This window comes from Oncorhynchus mykiss, chromosome 29, assembly GCF_057628025.1.
Source record: "Oncorhynchus mykiss isolate SJ-2025 chromosome 29, ASM5762802v1, whole genome shotgun sequence".
NCBI classification, from domain to species: domain Eukaryota; kingdom Metazoa; phylum Chordata; class Actinopteri; order Salmoniformes; family Salmonidae; genus Oncorhynchus; species Oncorhynchus mykiss.
Genome location: NC_143050.1, coordinates 36,134,548 through 36,153,916, shown reverse-complemented (window position 1 = coordinate 36,153,916; position 19,369 = coordinate 36,134,548). Strand labels below are relative to the sequence as shown.

General features: G+C 45.8%; 1 protein-coding gene across 2 annotated transcripts; it reads right to left on the bottom strand.

The window, feature by feature from the left end:
* Positions 1-10,289: 10,289 nt before the first annotated feature.
* On the bottom strand, positions 10,290-14,044 carry atg10 (ATG10 autophagy related 10 homolog (S. cerevisiae)). 2 transcript variants are annotated; one of them, XM_036968097.2, is made up of 6 exons: positions 13,752-14,044; positions 13,025-13,131; positions 12,028-12,292; positions 11,458-11,555; positions 11,236-11,333; positions 10,290-11,142 (listed from the first exon to the last, which is right to left on the bottom strand). In XM_036968097.2, exons 2-6 carry the CDS (start codon positions 13,127-13,129, stop codon positions 10,887-10,889), a joined length of 822 nt encoding a protein of 273 aa, XP_036823992.2. In that variant the 5' UTR covers positions 13,130-13,131; positions 13,752-14,044; the 3' UTR covers positions 10,290-10,886. The 2 variants fall into 2 exon arrangements, with proteins under 2 accessions (XP_036823992.2, XP_036823994.2); XM_036968099.2 differs by having other exon boundaries at positions 13,667-13,757.
* Between the last annotated feature and the right edge of the window lie 5,325 nt (positions 14,045-19,369).

Below are 19,369 nucleotides of genomic sequence, written 5' to 3'. Positions count from 1 at the left end.
TCCCCGACGTCTGCCCCAGGCAACTGGTCCCTCCTGTAGTTTTCACTATGACCATCTGGAATGGACAGTCACTATCTCGCCATTCTAGAAAGGATAAACATGGCCAAACAGGCCATATCATCAGAGCTGATAAACACGTGTGGTAAGAGCTATCTGTTCTCAATTGAATTGTATTAGTGGTAAGAAGCTGCAGCGGTCGATAATTCCATTCAGTGCTGTATGGCCTCCTTTTGGTGCATTACCCTGTTTCTAGAACTGACTCTCTGGTTCTGGTCCACCTGGTAGCACACTGGTCCTTTTATTCCTTTGACTCAGAGGAAGCCTGCACTTTCATGGCTATTTACATTGATGGTGATAAGGACTGACTGACTAATGTACTTTTCCACGCTGTTAATTCCAGGGGCCAGGGCTAATGTTTCTTGTTTTGGCTATACTGGTTGAAGTGGAAGAGTTCCCTGTGGTGAAACGGGACCGTGGCGGAGCTGGAGAGTTAGAACAACAGCTACTCGTTACTGTGATCAGAACTAGTGGGCCAGAACACAACACACCACCTTGGCCACCACCACGTTGTGATGATAGATTCTGCTGCCATTTAACAGCCTTGTTTGTCCAGTGTCATTAGCCCTACTGTGCTGTGTGGGGGGTAGAGTGATGGGCACAGACAGCACTAGAGTCAGCTCTGTGTGTGTGTGTGTGTGTTCCTACTGTTAAGGGTTAGAGTGATGGTCTCTTATGGTGACAGAACTGGAGTCCGACTGAGCCCCTCAGACACCGCAGAGAGGGATCTGTAAAAAGAGAGAGGGGGTTCTGTCCCAAATAGCATCCTATTCCCTATGTAGTGCACTACTTTTGACCAGGCCCATAGGACTCTAGTCAAAATTATACAACGGGTGAGTCTTGTCGTGAATGCTGATTGGTTAAAACCGCATTCCAGCCGGTGTCTATTCCACAGGTTACCAAAGGCTGAATCTGTGTTAAAATGCCTATTTACTCTGTTCCATCTGACAGTGCCCTTGGTGACACAGCCATGGAGTGTGGAATCTTGCGTAAACTCTGTAACCCAGATAGAAACTATATAGGGTCTGACAGTATCTCTTTCCAGGGTCTGTTGTGGGTTTGCCTGTGTTTATTAATATGTGACCTAAAAGGGAGGGTAATGCCGAGGGAGCTAGGCCAGGCAGGGTTTTAGGCAGCTGGGAGTAATGAAGCTGACCTAGCACCTCTGGCTATCCCCCCACTCTAGTCTCTTGCAGACTCTGCAACTAAAAGGTTTCACAGAGACTCTATGGGACTTCATAAAAACCTTCCTTCAGGAGAAGCCAGTCACTGTGTTTTATCTGCCCAGTTCGTTTCTCTAAGCAGCTCTGTGTCCACGTCCTTATTAAACCTGCTTTAACACAGAGACAGGCCTGGGACGGAGCCCCAGATGCCTTCTCTATCCCAGTGGCCTCTGCTGGCTAACACACACACCCGCGGTAGAGGATGGCAGTGCTGAGGAGGGTGCGCATCTTGCCTGTTCCTGCTCGACTTGGCTTTTTCATGGCTAATTTTGCGTTAATTGTTACTTTGTTTGCAAAGAATGTTGGCGCAATAATTTCCTACGCATGACAAATAAGTTGCTCTGGATAAGAGCGTCTGCTAAATGACAGATGTAAAACACGTATCGATCATGAAATCGGAAGCTACTGTATCTCTCAGCCTCCCAGATCTAGAATACTACATCTACACCTTTGTTCCCCGCACAGCAGGTGTACCAATCCCTGGAAAATAAACTTTGAACTCGGAGTAAGGCTTTTATCGCAGAGGAACCTCGGGAAGGCTGTCTCTTTTGTCTTTTACAGAGACATGGTTCACGGACGTTGCACTCAACTCTAGTGTTTCACCAAACGGCTTTTTCATTTTCCGTGGGGATTATTGTCCACGTGATTATGTCATAAGTATAACCCATTTTCCACATAGACAAACCTTGTATAAAATATGTTGCATTTGTAACTTGAAAACAACGTTAAACCTTCAACCTTACATCCACTATCATTAAAACAAATGGCGGGCAGCACCTACTGGACAGTTGACAACTTTTGATTTGGTGTCCCATCCAGGGTTTTAAACAAGCCCTGCTTGGCTTTTATATTTGTCACTGACTACTACCAATGTGCTATCGTGAGAAAGATAATTGAGAGAACTCTTAATAACCAAATACTGTATATTCATTGTTGCAATCCAAGTCATTCCAAAGGATAGATCTACTACAGCAAATTAAATGTAACCATACTTAAGTCATATCATCAATGATACTATTTAGGGCTATATAGCAGTTGCAAAGTAATCAATGGCTATTGTTCAACCAGGATTAAACTAAAAATAGACACCACATATTGGCATAGGGTTTCTAGCTTTGGTTGATTTAAAATTGTATCGTCACGTTAATCATTAATACTGTATGTTGGATTCACGTCTAAATCTCAACCAAGAATCAAAGTTAAAGAATATGTCTAAATGAAATAAATGTATTTAAAGTTTGATTACATTGGATTTAGGCCTATTCTTTAACTTCGATTTTTGGTTGAGATGGAGACGTGAATGCAATATGTAAATAATTAATTTGTAGACCAACTGAATTGTGTTTGGTTGTCAACGCAACAAAATATCAACATTTGAAGGAGAATTTCTGCTTGGATCGTTCCATATGTGCTACTGACTTAGTCTGGCTTCATTGTGCTGAGGATGATGTACCCGCAATAACAATCCGGACATACCCCAACCAAAAATCCTGGATGAACAGAGATATCCGTACCATGCTGAGAGCCCATACTGCATCATTCAATGTCCGCAGAACGAACTTCGATGACTCGGCGGCGTGTGACACGTACAGGGCAAGCCGGTTCGACAACTCAGAGACGCGGCAAGGACCACAGACTAGCACGGACTACAAAGGCAAATCCAGCTGTGTGGTGCCCACCGAAGCCTCCCTCCCAGACGAGCCTAACACATTCTATGCTTTCTTCGAGGCAGACAATATCGAGCCATCCAGGGAGACTGTCTGTTCCGAACGACCAGGTGCTTTCGCTTTCCTAGGCTGACGTGAGGAAAACTCTCAAAGAGTGAATACTCACAAACCTGCTGGCCTAAATGACATCCCTGGCCGCGTCCTCAGAGTGTGTGCTGACCAGCTGATGGGCAACGTCTCTGACATCTTCAACATGTCCCTGTCCCAGGCTGAAGTCTCTCTCTGCTTTAAGGAGACCACCATCCTCACAGTGCCCTATAACAATAAGGTGGCATGCCCTAATGACAATTGCCCAGGCACACTGGACCCACTCCAATTGGTCTACTGCTCCACAGATCCATGGAAGATGCCATTTCCATCACTATTCAGACGGCCGTAACACATCTGGACAAGAGGAACATTATGTGAGAATGCTGTTAATTGACTACAGTTCAGCATTCAACATTATTCTTCCCTCTAAGCTCGACACCAAGGTCAGAGCCCTGGGTCTGGACACCTCCCTATGCAACTGGATCCTGAACTTCCTGATGGGCACCCTACAGGCTGTGAGTATTGGCAACAACACCTTCTGTACACTGACCTTTAAAACAGGGACCCCCCAGGGGTGTGTACTCAGCCCTCTGCTGTACTCCCCTTTTCACCCACGACTGCGCAGCTTTACATGACACCAACCTCTCCATCGTCAAGATTGCTGACGACACCACAGTTGTAGGCCTGATAAACAACAATAACGAGTCAGCCTATAGGAATGAGGTAGGTTATCTGGCATTGTGCTGACAGGACAACAACCTCTCCCTCAACGTCAGTAAAATAAAGGAGTTGATTGTTGACTTCAGGAAGCAGAGGAGGGAACATGCCCCTATCCACATCAACAAGAGTGCTTTAGAGCAAGTCGAGCAAGTTTAGAGCAAGTTTAGAGCATCCACATCACCGAGGACTCGATGTGGACCAACAACACCACCACTCTGTCAAGAGGGCGCAACAGTGTCTCTACTTCCTAAGGCGGCTGAAAAAATTTGGCATGCCACCCGGGTCCTCTCCAAATACTACTGCTGCACCATCGAGAACGTCCTGACCGGTTGCATCATGGCCTGGTACATGAATTGCTCTGTCCACGAACCCAAGGCCCTCCAGCGGGTGGTGAAGGCGGCCTAGTACATCACTGGGACCGTGCTCTCACCCAACCAGAACATCTGCCAGAAACGGTGCCTGAAGAAGGCCCGTATCATCATCCAAGACCCCACACACCACAGCCACGAGCTCTTCACACCCGTACAGTCGGGCTCAGAGACACACACACACATCACAACTGTGCCGTCCTACATTATACTGATGCTTCAAATTTTATTCTATTCTATTGAGCCATTTACTTTATAGTCGTATTCTTAACATTATTTTCTTATTGTTGTTGCATTGTCAAGAAGGAACCTGCAAGTAAGCATTTCGTTGGATGGTGTATACCACTCAAACTCAACTCTGGACCTCGAAGCCAGTTCCACTGCATTTAAAAAAAAAATTGTTCCCCTCTAATCAGGGGGCTGATTTAGACCTGGGACACCAAGTGGGTATAATTAATTATCAGGTAGAAACGAAAACCAGCAGGCTCCAACCTTCATAGGTTAAGAGTTGAGACAGTCTGCATGTTCTTCACAAAGAGTGCAACTGATGCTACTGAGCCAGATTTCTTTGTGTCAGGTGAGAAGCTTCAGGTGGTATCTGATGCTACTGAGCCAGATTTCTTTGTGTCAGGTGAGAAGCTTCAGGTGGTATCCCATTTGATGTACCTTGGCATCGTACTTAGTTCCAACCTCTCTTTTATAAAGCGGATGAAAAAGGTAACTCAAATAACCAAATTCAACCGAGCTAATTTCCGATTCATACGAAATTGTTTTGACTACGGAGGTAGCAAAACTGTACTTCAAATCTATGATACTCCCCCACTTAGCATACTGCTTGACTAGTTGGACCCAAGCTTGCTGTACAACATTAAAACCCATTCAGTTTGTCTACAAACAGGCTCTCAAAGTGCTTGATAGGAAGCTCATGAGTTGGGAAAATATTGTGCAATACACTGACGCGTCTTGTATTCAAGATCCTAAATGGCCTGGCTCCCTCGCCACTTAGTACTTTGGTTTAAACAGAAAACCCAAACCATGACAGCAGATTCACAAGGTCTGCCATGAGAGGTAACTGTATAGTTCCCTTAAGGAAAAGCACCTTTAGTCAATCTGCTTTCTCTGTGAGAGCTTCCCATGTTTGGAACACACTGCCATCAGACACACACAACTGCACTATCTATCACACCTTTACAAAACACATAAAGACATGGCTAAAGGCCAATCAGACTTGTGAACATAATCCCTAGCTGTGTATGCCCCAGTGCATCACTGGGGCCAAGCTTCCTGACAACCAGGACCAATATACTAGGCAGTGTCAGAGGAAGGCCCAAAAAATTGTAAAGGGCTCGTCACCCAAGTCATAGACTGTTCTCTCTGCTTCCGCACGACAAGCGGTACTGGAGAGCCAAGTCAGGACCAAAAGGCTCCTTTAACGGCTTCTAACCCCAAGCCTGCTGAACAACTAATCAAATGGCCACCCAGACCATTTACATTGACACTGCTGCTACTCGCTGTTTATTATCTATTCATAGTCACTTTACAAATGATCTCGACTAACCTGTACCCCCGCACATTGACTTGGTAACGGTACCCCCTGTATATAGCCTCATTATTGTTATGTACATTTTCTTATTTTCTTTTGTTCATTGATTCAATTTTTATTTTACTTTAGTTTATTTAGTAAATATTTTCATAATTCTATTTCTTGAACTGCATTGTTGGTTAGGGGCTTGTAAGTAAGCATTTTGCGGTAAGGTCTACAACTGTTGTATTCGGCGCATGCGATTTGATTTGTGTTGCCGCTTTCCATGTCTGTAGCTTGTGAGGTGTGGAAACACTTGCTTTTATATATTTTTTTTGTTACTTTTTGTGTTATGTTGCTCTGCCTGCGTGCTACATTCTGCTTGCTCTATGTTGCTCTGCCTGCGTGCTACATTCTGCTTGCTCTATGTTGCTCTGCCTGCGTGCTACATTCTGCTTGCTCTATGTTGCTCTGCCTGCGTGCTACATTCTGCTTGCTCTATGTTGCTCTGCCTGCGTGCTACATTCTGCTTGCTCTGTTGCTCTGCCTGCGTGCTACATTCTGCTTGCTCTATGTTGCTCTGCCTGCGTGCTACATTCTGCTTGCTCTATGTTGCTCTGCCTGCGTGCTACATTCTGCTTGCTCTATGTTGCTCTGCCTGCGTGCTACATTCTGCTTGCTCTGTTGCTCTGCCTGCGTGCTACATTCTGCTTGCTCTATGTTGCTCTGCCTGCGTGCTACATTCTGCTTGCTCTGTTGCTCTGCCTGCGTGCTACATTCTGCTTGCTCTATGTTGCTCTGCCTGCGTGCTACATTCTGCTTGCTCTATGTTGCTCTGCCTGCGTGCTACATTCTGCTTGCTCTATGTTGCTCTGCCTGCGTGCTACATTCTGCTTGCTCTATGTTGCTCTGCCTGCGTGCTACATTCTGCTTGCTCTATGTTGCTCTGCCTGCGTGCTACATTCTGCTTGCTCTATGTTGCTCTGCCTGCGTGCTACATTCTGCTTGCTCTGTTGCTCTGCCTGCGTGCTACATTCTGCTTGCTCTGTTGCTCTGCCTGCGTGCTACATTCTGCTTGCTCTATGTTGCTCTGCCTGCGTGCTACATTCTGCTTGCTCTATGTTGCTCTGCCTGCGTGCTACATTCTGCTTGCTCTATGTTGCTCTGCCTGCGTGCTACATTCTGCTTGCTCTGTTGCTCTGCCTGCGTGCTACATTCTGCTTGCTCTATGTTGCTCTGCCTGCGTGCTACATTCTGCTTGCTCTGTTGCTCTGCCTGCGTGCTACATTCTGCTTGCTCTATGTTGCTCTGCCTGCGTGCTACATTCTGCTTGCTCTATGTTGCTCTGCCTGCGTGCTACATTCTGCTTGCTCTATGCTGCTCTGCCTGCGTGCTACATTCTGCTTGCTCTGTTGCTCTGCCTGCGTGCTACATTCTGCTTGCTCTGTTGCTCTGCCTGCGTGCTACATTCTGCTTGCTCTATGTTGCTCTGCCTGCGTGCTACATTCTGCTTGCTCTATGTTGCTCTGCCTGCGTGCTACATTCTGCTTGCTCTATGTTGCTCTGCCTGCGTGCTACATTCTGCTTGCTCTATGTTGCTCTGCCTGTGTGCTACATTCTGCTTGCTCTATGTTGCTCTGCCTGCATGCTACATTCTGCTTGCTCTGTTGCTCTGCCTGCGTGCTACATTCTGCTTGCTCTATGTTGCTCTGCCTGCGTGCTACATTCTGCTTGCTCTATGTTGCTCTGCCTGCGTGCTACATTCTGCTTGCTCTATGTTGCTCTGCCTGCGTGCTACATTCTGCTTGCTCTATGTTGCTCTGCCTGCGTGCTACATTCTGCTTGCTCTATGTTGCTCTGCCTGCGTGCTACATTCTGCTTGCTCTATGTTGCTCTGCCTGCGTGCTACATTCTGCTTGCTCTATGTTGCTCTGCATGTGCTCACTGTTTGACTGTTTTGTTATTGTAATTGTTTTGAATTACCTGCCCAGGGCCTGCGGTTGAAAATGAGCTGGCTTGCTAAAATGGCACTTTCACTGAAACGTTGATTAATGTGCACTGTCCCTATAAAAACTCTAACTCAAGGTGGCTAAGCTGTGAAGTTTGGCCTACCTGGCAGATGATCATCTCCATCATAAGCTCGCCAGTCTTCTCTCTCTCTCTCTCCCTCTCAGGGGGAAACTAGTTAAACCAGAGTCTATAAACTGAAGCGGTGGAGTTTGAGACGGGCCTCGTTTCTAGACTAAAAAAAGCATGTGGTACGTTTTCACCATGATAAAGAAATATCAGAGAGATGGATGGAGGAATAGAAAGAGATGGAGGGAAAGACGATGGCTTTGGGGAGACATCTGGGGGTACTGCAGCGTCTCTGAAATTGGAACCAGGAGACCTGACATGGCCTCCTCCTCAGTGAATGGACCCTCTGTGCTTTTGTTATGAGCCCCCCCCCCCACCCCCAAACTCCTCACCCCCTCTGGACCCTCCCCATCACCCCCTGGATAAAACATTTGGGTGAGTTGCGAAATCAACATCAGAGATTTGAGCTGGCAGGGACCTCTGGCTTGGCTCCAGGCCTAATGAAACTCAACAGTGTGGTACGTATTGAGAGTGCACTCCAGGACTCCGTCTTGACTGTGAACCAATAGTTTGTTTGATGATGGGGACAATGGCTGAGAGAGAGAGAGAGAGAGAGAGAGAGAGCAATGGAAAAGAGCTTTAAACTGTCGCTTGTATTCTAACAACAAAGAAACACACAATTGAAACTGAGGGGTCTGAAGAATTCTCAGGTCACCTGGCCTTTGAGTTCACCAGTCGCTTTTCCCTACAAAGGGTGATTCTGCCAGCTGCTGGGGGAGGTAAGATGTATCATTTGGTCAAAACTGAACAGCTCACACCTCTACTGCTTGTTGAAGTCACCTGAAGCCATTATAACAGGGTTGAGGGTCAAGTCAGTTTTCAATTGTAATACCCACTAGGTCACTCACACACTGACTGAATCCTACTTTGCGAAATGTTGCCTGGAAGCAGAGCTGCATGAATGGCTACGTCAGGTAAATCATTCTGCCTTGACATTCACATACACTGAGGTAACATCCGTCTCTGACATCCAGCCTGCTCACAGGGCATAAACCAGTACAGTCTGGCCTGATGTCTGTTTGTGTTGTTTGCAGTCAATCAGTCTTCTAGTACAAAGCCGTTGGTGTTTCTGAGAGACTCCGGGAAAGAGAGAGACAAAGGGAGAGATGATATGGCCACAAGGAAGGAAGTGAAGGAGCAAAATGAAGAAGTGTCACAAACTTGTGAAAGTACCATCCGTGGATAAGGTCGTCAGTGCCAGCCAGCAGAGTGTGTGTGTGTCAGTAACGTTCTCCAGATGGCTCTCTTCCGTGTGTTAGGATCTAGATCAGAGGGAGGCATGTTAACATGACCAGCGTGACTCCCAACCTCCTGTAAACCACTGTGTGTGCGTGTGTATATGTTGTGACCAAGAGAGAAAGACAAAGAAATAGGGGGAAATCGAGAGAGAAATGGGGACCGAAATGAGGGAGAGAAAGAGAGGGCGAGTGTTCCACTGGCAGTGTGCCCTGTATAAAAGCTCTGACATAACCAGTTACGTGGGACTATTTTATGGCTCTCCAGGGGAGTAACGCACACGGATCGCACACAGGGGAGTAACGCACGCTGTAGTCTGCGCCTGGGTGTGCGATCAGCAGAAGCAGTGCTATCATCCCCCGTAGTTTGTTTCCCGCGGGGGGGGGGGGGGGGGACCTCTCGCTACATTCATACTTGTATGTGTGTGTGCCATAAACAGCCATGTGTTTCCAATTGTCGTTTATCCAGGGTTGGCATTGAGGAACGTCAGCGAACACAATGCTTTCTTTTAAAAACAGGGTTAACTGATTACACATACACACTTTAATCTGACATTGTCAGAGCTCTCCCTTGGGACATTTATATCAGCATTTCTGTTAGGGTTGCTCGTGCGAACAGATCGTACGTATGGTCCCCATAGTCATTACCATAAGCGTGGCTGATGTATACAGTTTGTATTGAACTGTTTCCCCCCCCCCCCCTTAAATCATACAGTAGAATTGTGTTTCTCCCCTAACCGTCTCTACATTAGGTATAATGACCATACTGTGTGTGTTCATTGACACGTAGGTTCAATATAGATGCGATACAGTCATATACATGTGTTGTATCAGTACTAAGGCAGAAGAGTTGCCATTATTAAAAGCCAACATTGGTGTTACAGTCAACATGCAACCGTTTCCAATTCAAAAGCAAATCGACCGTGTTAAATCGTATGAGGAGGAGGTATGAAACTCTCCCCACGCTCTTGGTCAACGGAGACAGGATGTTAGACAAATTAGGGCGAAAAGGTAATCTATTCTACTGCAAGAATACACACGAACAAACTTTTCTCCCAGTTGACCAATAAATGAATTCCTGAGTCTTCTGCCAACAGACAAGGGTCTGGCCAAAGTACAAACTATCATGGATCACAATGCCACTCACACGGTTAGAAGAAGCCCCTTCAGATACGACCAGTCTGTCAGAGACAAACAGGAATCTTACCGAATCTGGAACTGAAAAAAATATGGAGTTTCTGTTTTAAAAAATCTTCACAATGCAGGCCAAAAACAGTGTGTTTGTCATCAACTTTATTGCAAAGAAATCAAAAAGTTCCGACATGATTGTTGGACATGTTAGGTGATAATGAGAGGTGTACTTAAAAAGTTCAGGTTTGAAGTCATAGGGAACACAAGTTACATCTGACATCATCTTCAGTCCCCTATCCAGGGACAAAAGACGTTCCTTTGTCTCTTTCGTTGCGCCGTGGTTGTCTAACCTCCTAAGACCAGGTCTGCTCTGACAAAAGGAGAAGTGTCATGTTTTATCCTTTCACAGATATCAGCACTGAAGCCCATAGTATGACCCTGTCCCAGATCTATACGTCATCCCCGCTCCCTCTTCTCAGATCCATCACCTGATCTCATTCAACCTAGCAGTTCTGACAGGCCTGTAGAGTTGCAGTAATGTTTCTCACCACTAGGTGCCAGCAGAGTGCTTCATGTAACAGTTCTCTAGAGACTTGCTGTGAAAAGCAGCTGCCATGTCCTCCATCTCATGCCCACTGGACAGACCTCATCAACACATCTCAAGCTGATGTCAAATCTGGCTCCAATGGAAATTCGCTTTGGAATGATGTGTTGTCCACGCTAGATGGGAGAACCATTCAGCCTGGCTTTGTCCCTAGGGCTGGGGGCTGTGGAGAGCTGGAGGGGGGCTGTGGAGAGCTGGAGGGGGGCTGTGGAGAGCTGGAGGGGGGCTGTGGAGAGCTGGAGGGGGGCTGTGGAGAGCTGGAGGGGGGCTGTGGAGAGCTGGAGGGGGTGTGCGGGGGTTCAGGTACCTGTGTACAGTAGCTCAGAGGAACGTCCAGTCCCACAACAGGACCCACCACACTGAGCCAGGTCACAATGTAGTTCACCTGTCTGCACAGCGGTCAGAGGGCAAAGATCACACAGGAGAACACACACAGGTGTAATACTTTCAGATAGAAGACACATGTTGAGTCTCAAACTCACCGGTGTTCTTCCAGGGCAGCTTTTAGAACAGGCATCATGAACTCTTCTGTCCTGCAGGGGTGGAGCACAAAGAACGACTGGCCTAGCAACGGGTGTTCCTAGAGAGAGATAGACAGAAGATTGAGCGTGGTGTCGAGTGGAAGTGGGAGTTTTATGGAGGAAAAAGAGATCAAGAGAGGGATACAATCTTACCGGGAAAAGAGAGAGGAGAGTGGTACCAACCTGTTGTGTGATGGTGTCCCAGGGTCTGTGCTGTAGTCTCTGTCTGTAGTTAGGATGAACACTGTCCCATACCTCCTCGAGACAGAGACTCCTACCCTCTGACAGAGAGAGAGAGCGAGACACAGGGAGCGAGAGCGAGACACAGGGAGCGAGAGCGAGACACAGGGAGCGAGACACAGGGAGCGAGAGCGAGACACAGGGAGCGAGAGAGACAGAGAGCGAGACACAGGGAAAGAGAGCGAGAGAGACACAGGGAGAGAGAGCGAGACAGGGAGAGAGAGCGAGACACAGGGAGAGAGAGCGAGACACAGGGAGAGAGAGAGACACAGGGAGCGAGAGAGACACAGGGAGCGAGAGAGACACAGGGAGCGAGAGCGAGACACAGGGAGAGAGAGCGAGACACAGGGAGAGAGAGCGAGACACAGGGAGAGAGAGCGAGACACAGGGAGAGAGAGCGAGACAGGGACCAGTAAGTGTATAATGAAGTGGACGGCTGAAGACAATGCAAGTCCTGTATTTGCAATGTATTACTTCAAATAACCATTCAGCCAGTACTGTCTGGCTACATACCCAGGGTTGAGGCTCTGAAGTAGAGGACAGGAGTTTGGTAGCTGCAGGAGTAGAGGATATGGTATTCATACTGAACGACACTGCTACTACTGCTCTCCTCCTGTATACAACACACTGCGCCATCATCTTCATCATCTTTATCATTATGGAAAGAGAGGGAGAAGGTCCTCTCCTGGTGCTGGTCTGAACTGTTTCCTTGCTGGTCCAGGATACATCTGGTTCTGCCGGTCCCCAGGGCAGTCTTCCTCAGGTAGCCCTCAGAACCCTTGAATGGAAACAATATTATTAATCAATCGCATTTTATAAAAATACCTTTCCACATTAGTAGTCACAAAGTGCTTTACAGTTTCCTGGCCTCAACCCCAAAGAGCAAAGCAGAAGTGAAAGCACAGTGGCCAGGAAAAACACAGATGGAAGAAACCTAAGAAGAAACCGAGAGAGGAAGCCGGTTTAGCGGTGGCTCCAATCTTCATTTTTTTATGACAAGATTTTTGGGGGGGTGGTCAAAAAATGACTACAATTACCAGAATTCCGCTAAAATCTGCTCAAGTATTCCCACAACTAATTAAAATATATATATATAAAAAATAAGTGCTTGTATCAATATAATAAAAAGGTATAAATGATTGTTATGTTCAAATACCATCTATTTTTGGGCTTAGTTGTGGTCAAGTTACATCCACTCTGACAAAAATCATCCCGTGGCTTAATCTAGTTGCATACCCCTGCTCTACAGAGTCACACGCACCCGATTCCATTCAGACAGCCAAACATTCCTAACTCAGCTTCTTCAGGCGACTGGGATAGTCAAGCACCCTAAAAAAAAAAAGGACCTTTCTAACCTTTCCTTAACCCTAATTCTGTGTAACCCAAACTAGCCCAACTATACTCTTCAATGCTGACTAACCTTTCCTTTCCCCTAAATAGTGTAGGCCTACCGCAAATAAAACTCTACCCTTCTCTATCCTAAAAACACTCTCCCTCCTCCACCCCATACCTTCACTTGTTCCCAGCTCCAGCCGTCACAGAGGGAGTGGGAGTGTTGGAGGAGAAGCTGACAGCACTGACAGAACGTCTCCTCATCCAGAAAACAGCTACTCATCTCTGGAGGAGGAGATATGAAGGAAATTGGGGAATAGGCGGAGATGAGGCAGAGGACAAGAGAGCACCATATGTTAAACCAGATTCGTGGAAATAAGTCTGTCTCAATGCACACAGATCTACTGGCAGGTAGCTTACTGAAACTAGCTAACTAACACACGTCTAACTAACACACGTATATTCAGGTTGCAGTTATACAGTGTTGTAGATAGTTAGACATGTAACATTCGAATGTTTGATCAACGTTTCTGGAAGTGAGAATGCGATATTTGTACATGAAAGCTGCAACGCAATAGCCTTGTTTGACGCGGTAACAACGCGAGATCAAGTTTTTTTTTTTTTTTTGCAAGTTTGGTTTATCGCCCTGATTTTGGTTGAAAGCAGGACTAAAACACCGAAATCAGCATTAGGGTGCGGTATGGCCAATGATTGCAATTCACATCAGATGTGCGGGTGATTTTAGTGCCAATTGATGCATTAAACGAGAGATCAGCGGCCGATAATCTGGTGGCCATCGATGAATGCAATAGGCCCATACTGTTCAAGGTTTTCAGTCTTTAATGTTCCCGAGGAAATGTACAACACGCTAAAAGCGCACTCTAAAAACAAAACACGTTCCTTACCGGGGCAACTTCCGGGATCTCGTTTGCGGATGGAGAATGAGGAAAGAGCCAATCAGATTTGGCGCTTGTGCTAAACTGACTGAATTCCACGATCCCTTACCAGTTACTGTATGTTCCTCACAGGTGGTTTCTAGTGAATTAATTTAATTATTCATTGAATTATTTGTCTAGATAATTTTAAGTATAAGAAATATTGATGGTTATTATGTCACACGTAGTTTGCTGTGATTCCAGTGCAGCTGTTTTGTTCTTCTTCTTCTCCATCTCTTTCAGTATTATGGCGGTTCACAAACAAATGTTATAGGTGCATGTCGCCACCTACCGTATGGGCTGTGTTTCAGCCTAAATGTCCCTACCAGCTAACCCTGCTCCCAAAACCACCCACTATCCCACCACTTAGGTCCTATCTGATGGGGGGGAAGTACTCTACCGAAGCACTGATGGGGGGGGGGGGGAGAGTACTCTACCGAAGCAAACGTTACACCTATAACTCTATTGGCCTCGGCTTACTCACAGGATCTTAGGATCCCTCACCCTGGACCCATCTTCCTCTACAACTTTTTTTTCACTGCCTTTCTCTCACCGGACACCTCTGATCTTCAGCACCACTGGTACCGCTACAGCAGTGGAGGCTGCTGAGGGGAGGGCGACTCATATAATGGCTGGAACAGAGCAAATGGAATGGCATCACAGCATGTGTTTGATGTATTTGATACCATTCCACTGATTCTGCTCCAGCCATTGCCACAGACATGTCCTCCCCAATTAAGGTGCCACCAACCTCATGTGCCCTACAGTTTACACACCGGTACTACACACTCCTTTGTCTCATCTCCTCCTGCACACTTTTCACATCTAGGAATCTCCCACCTACACACTGCTGCCACATGACCATAAGCGTGACATCTGAAACACTGAAATGGATTCGGGACAAGGTTTCGCACGGCATAACTGACACATCCCAATTTGACTTTGTCTGGTAAAGACGCCGCATCAAAACTCAGTAGTACAGACAGTGTCATCTCTGTTTCACCACGCTCTCCACCGGGTCTGCGTCCCGATGGCGAACGGCGGGCGTCAAAGACACCGGGAATCTTCGACTTTAGTTGATCCTCTTCAACACTTAATGCCCACTCCAGTTATCACTCCTTTTGACGGCGCCCTGCTCCGGAGAGGAAGGCAAATGACAGTTCTTGTCCCCAGTCACGTTGTGCGGAGTGCACGCTCCCTCCCTCTGGATGGCAGAAATGACAAAAAATCGACACGATTCCACTTTGAGTCAATTTCACCAACCCAATATTCCCCAACCTCCTCTCCACCCAACCTGACACCCCATATGGATCAGCCAGAAGGCTTCTCTCCAATAACCTCTCCCACTGAGCCAAAATCATCTTTATCACCGTCGGGATGTGGCTCAAACTCGGCTGTCTTCACCGCGCCTGCCACCGCAGTTAATTTATCCTCATTCTCGTCATGTTCAATTTCCTCCTGCAACAATCCCTACTCACTTTCAATATGTTCCACTTTCTTCCTTTTTTTCTGCCCGCCTTCTTACCAACCTCTGTGGGTTCCTCTGACTCCATCTCCAAATCTGACAGCCATTCGGGCGTAGGCCTACCCGCCATCTTCTCCAAGACCCTGACTCTCGGTCGCTGTTCTTTCGGCTTCATCGGGCCAGGGTTCCAGTCTGGAAGCACGCTTTTGACTGCACCTACAGTATTGCTTCGGTACTGCAGTTTAACTGATTCATGGCTTAGAAAGACAATTATTTTTGATGCCCCCCCCCATAGACAAGTCAAAATTGAAAACTCAGAATGAGACACTTTAGTCATCACCTTTGTCCACAAAACATCCATTGAATTTTTCTAATTATTGTCACAGAGGCCGTTTTGTGTTTTTTTCATCACTCACAGCCGAAGATATACAATTATTATATTCACGCTCTGAGGTCATGACCCCAGCTAGATAGGGGAAGTGCCGGTTGGCTTGTTAAACTGTCCACGTGCTCTGACAGAGTTCTCGGAGCATATTCGCAGTGCGCACTGAGCGCTAGTGTGCATCCGGAGTAAGCCCAGTAAGAAATGGCGCATGCGGACGTGAGAAGATTAAGTTAAAAACAAAGATTGGCCATCTTGGAGCCAGTCTCTAGTTAAGCAATGAGGGAGTGTGGTATATGGCAAATATACCACGGCTAAGGGCTGTTCTTATTTGATTTATTTCACCTTTATTTAACCAGGTAGGCCAGTTGAGAACAAGTTCTCATTTACAACTGCGACCTGGCCAAGATAAAGCAAAGCAGTGCGACACAAACAAACACACAGAGTTACACATGGACTAATCAAATGTACAGTCAATAATACAACAGAAAAAATCTATATCCAGTGTGTGCAAATGAGGTAAGATTAGGGAAGCAAGGCAATAAATACGCCGTAGTGGTGAAGTAATTACAATTTAGCAATTAACACTGGAGTGATATACCATGGCTGTCAGCCAATCAGCATCCAGGAGCCAAACTACCCAGTTTATAATGAAGAACCGAGGAGGTGAGGTATATAGAATAAGGGCTGTTCTTAGGCACGATGCAAAGACGTATTCAGGGCTCAAACCATTCTTATTACACCTCAGTGGTTATACTGATGGTTTGACCAGTTGTTGCTACCAGTACATGTCCATCTAGTTGTTGCATTGGGGATAACAGTTGACAACTGTAGCATTTTAGCTAAGCATAACCCTGACCTTGGATCCTAACCTTAACCCTCCTGCAGTGTTTCTGGTCGGATTGGACCGATTTACAAGTTTTCTCTCTGAAAAATGTAGTTCATTTAATCTGATTGTCATAAGGTTCCATGACTTTGTCCACACAGGGCATCTGAACACACAAAATACATTTGGCTGATTTTCATTACATTTTGGGTGTTTTATTTAACTTTTGTACACCTGTGCTGTTCCCGGTCATTTGACCGGTCATTACAAATGAATGGGTGAGACTACAATTATTGTATAAAATTGAGTTCAGGCACATGCCCATTCATCAGATGGACACACTTCCTCTCCCAGACCCCCACATGCATGTGTGTTTGAGCACACACACACGCACACACACCTCACTCCCCTTCTTGGTTTCCATGGCAACCCCCACGGGAACCTTTCCCCCACTGGAACCACACCTGTTGCCATTCTCACAAACAATCGCAACACTGTTTCAATAATATATAGAACATTTCTCGCAGCTCTGGTACAGTGCCTTGCGAAAGTATTCGGCCCCCTTGAACTTTGCGACCTTTTGCCACATTTCAGGCTTCAAACATAAAGATATAAAACTGTATTTTTTTGTGAAGAATCAACAACAAGTGGGACACAATCATGAAGTGGAACGACATTTATTGGATATTTCAAACTTTTTTAACAAATCAAAAACTGAAAAATTGGGCGTGCAAAATTATTCAGCCCCTTTACTTTCAGTGCAGCAAACTCTCTCCAGAAGTTCAGTGAGGATCTCTGAATGATCCAATGTTGACCTAAATGACTAATGATGATAAATACAATCCACCTGTGTGTAATCAAGTCTCTGTATAAATGCACCTGCACTGTGATAGTCTCAGAGGTCCGTTAAAAGCGCAGAGAGCATCATGAAGAACAAGGAACACACCAGGCAGGTCCGAGATACTGTTGTGAAGAAGTTTAAAGCCGGATTTGGATACAAAAAGATTTCCCAAGCTTTAAACATCCCAAGGAGCACTGTGCAAGCGATAATATTTCAGTTTTTGATTTGTTAAAAAAGTTTGAAATATCCAATAAATGTCGTTCCACTTCATGATTGTGTCCCACTTGTTGATTCTTCACAAAAAAATACAGTTTTATATCTTTATGTTTGAAGCCTGAAATGTGGCAAAAGGTCGCAAAGTTCAAGGGGGCCGAATACTTTCGCAAGGCACTGTATATAAAGCTTTTTTGAGGCCTTACTCAGAATTCATTCTGTGGCAGCACAATGACCAAACGATATACTGAATGTGAGGCTCTTGATCATATCTTTGATCATGACGCTGATGAGGAGGAGAGTCCTTGTTAAACTTTGACACAAAGTAATCTGATAAATAGTACAATATGTTTCATCTGAGTATTTGTTATAATCAAAATAATCCATACATTGTGCTTTTTTTACTCAAAAACTAGTTGTATGAGCTCAGGTCAATGAGGCCTACAGGTCATAAATAGTAAATAGAAGTTAGAACTTGTAATGTTCACAAGAACTTAAGTTGATAAAAAGATCTATAGTATATGTAATATTATGGATTTATAATCAGCTATAATGAGGCGGTCATTTTGGACCGGGAACACAGAATTAATTAACATGAAACGAACACAACAGGAGGGTTAACCTCATTCTCCTAACCTCTTTGGGCTAGGGGGCAGTAGTTTGACGTCCGGACGAAAAGCGTGCCCAAAGTAAGCTGCCTGTTACTCAGGCCTACCACTGTTTTCAATGGCTGTCATTTTTATTATAAGGCGAAATCCTTCCAGATTGCAGTTCCTAGGGCTTCCACTAGATGTCAACAGTCTTGTTTTTGATTTTCCTAATCTGCTATGTTCATTCTCCTAGCCTGCTGTGTTAGTTTCCTAAGTAACCTGCTACGTAAAGTCACTTCTGTCTGTAGCTGGGTTAGGCTTGAGATTTTTGAATGTGTATGAATGCAGAAAAACACCACTCGCAAACCAGATAGCAAAACCCTCAAGGAGATTTGTTTGCTAGCTAGCTTTCAAAGTTGTATGTAAATTAAAACATGTTTGTGACGCTGTATGGTATTTTATGATAACATTTTTTTATCTATCGCTCCTAAAAACGCTTTTGATACTGTTTAAAAATCTCTTGTAGTTACTTCAGTCTCCAGATAGATATTATTGGTCTATTCTGGGGTCGAGAGTACTATCATCACACTGGCCAGTCAGAGTCCACCTGCAGTGCGTGTGTGTGTATGTGTGTGTGTACCAGCCAAGTCTCAGGAATATAGAGGATTGTATGTCATATCATATTACTGAGTTTGTTGTTGTTTGTTGTTGTTGTTGTTTGGTGACAAGTGTCTTGTCCAGTTTTCCCCCCCAATGCCGGGGTGTGTGTGTGTATGCGCGCCACACGTGGGTGTGTCATCAAACAGACAGAGGTTGTTATTGGAACTCATTGCCACACTGTGAACCAGTGTTTGTGTTACTTCATTATAGGGCTCCAAGCCACAGATAAGGTTTACAGATAGAGAGGAGGGTGGGACAAGGCTGGGTTACTTTTACTTAAAGGGTATGTGATTGTCACTGCCCTTTCACTCACTTGCTCACACTTAGGGACTGAACGAGGCTCGTACACGGGCTGCTCGTTTTCTCTACACTCTCTGCACACAGAAGCAATAGGGTAATGATGACCCAGAGCCTCCAGAATGGCTTCAGTCTGGAGAACCGCTACCTCCAGGATCTGAAGGGGCCTCTGTCTGTCCCTCCGCCTGCTCAGGGTGCACAGATCCTGGGTGTACGCCGGGGGTCAGGCCCTGTGGAGCCCCATAAGGACCAAGAGATTCAGAGGCATCGGTCTGGCACTGTAACCGGTCAGGGTGCTTCTCTTCTGGGCTCAG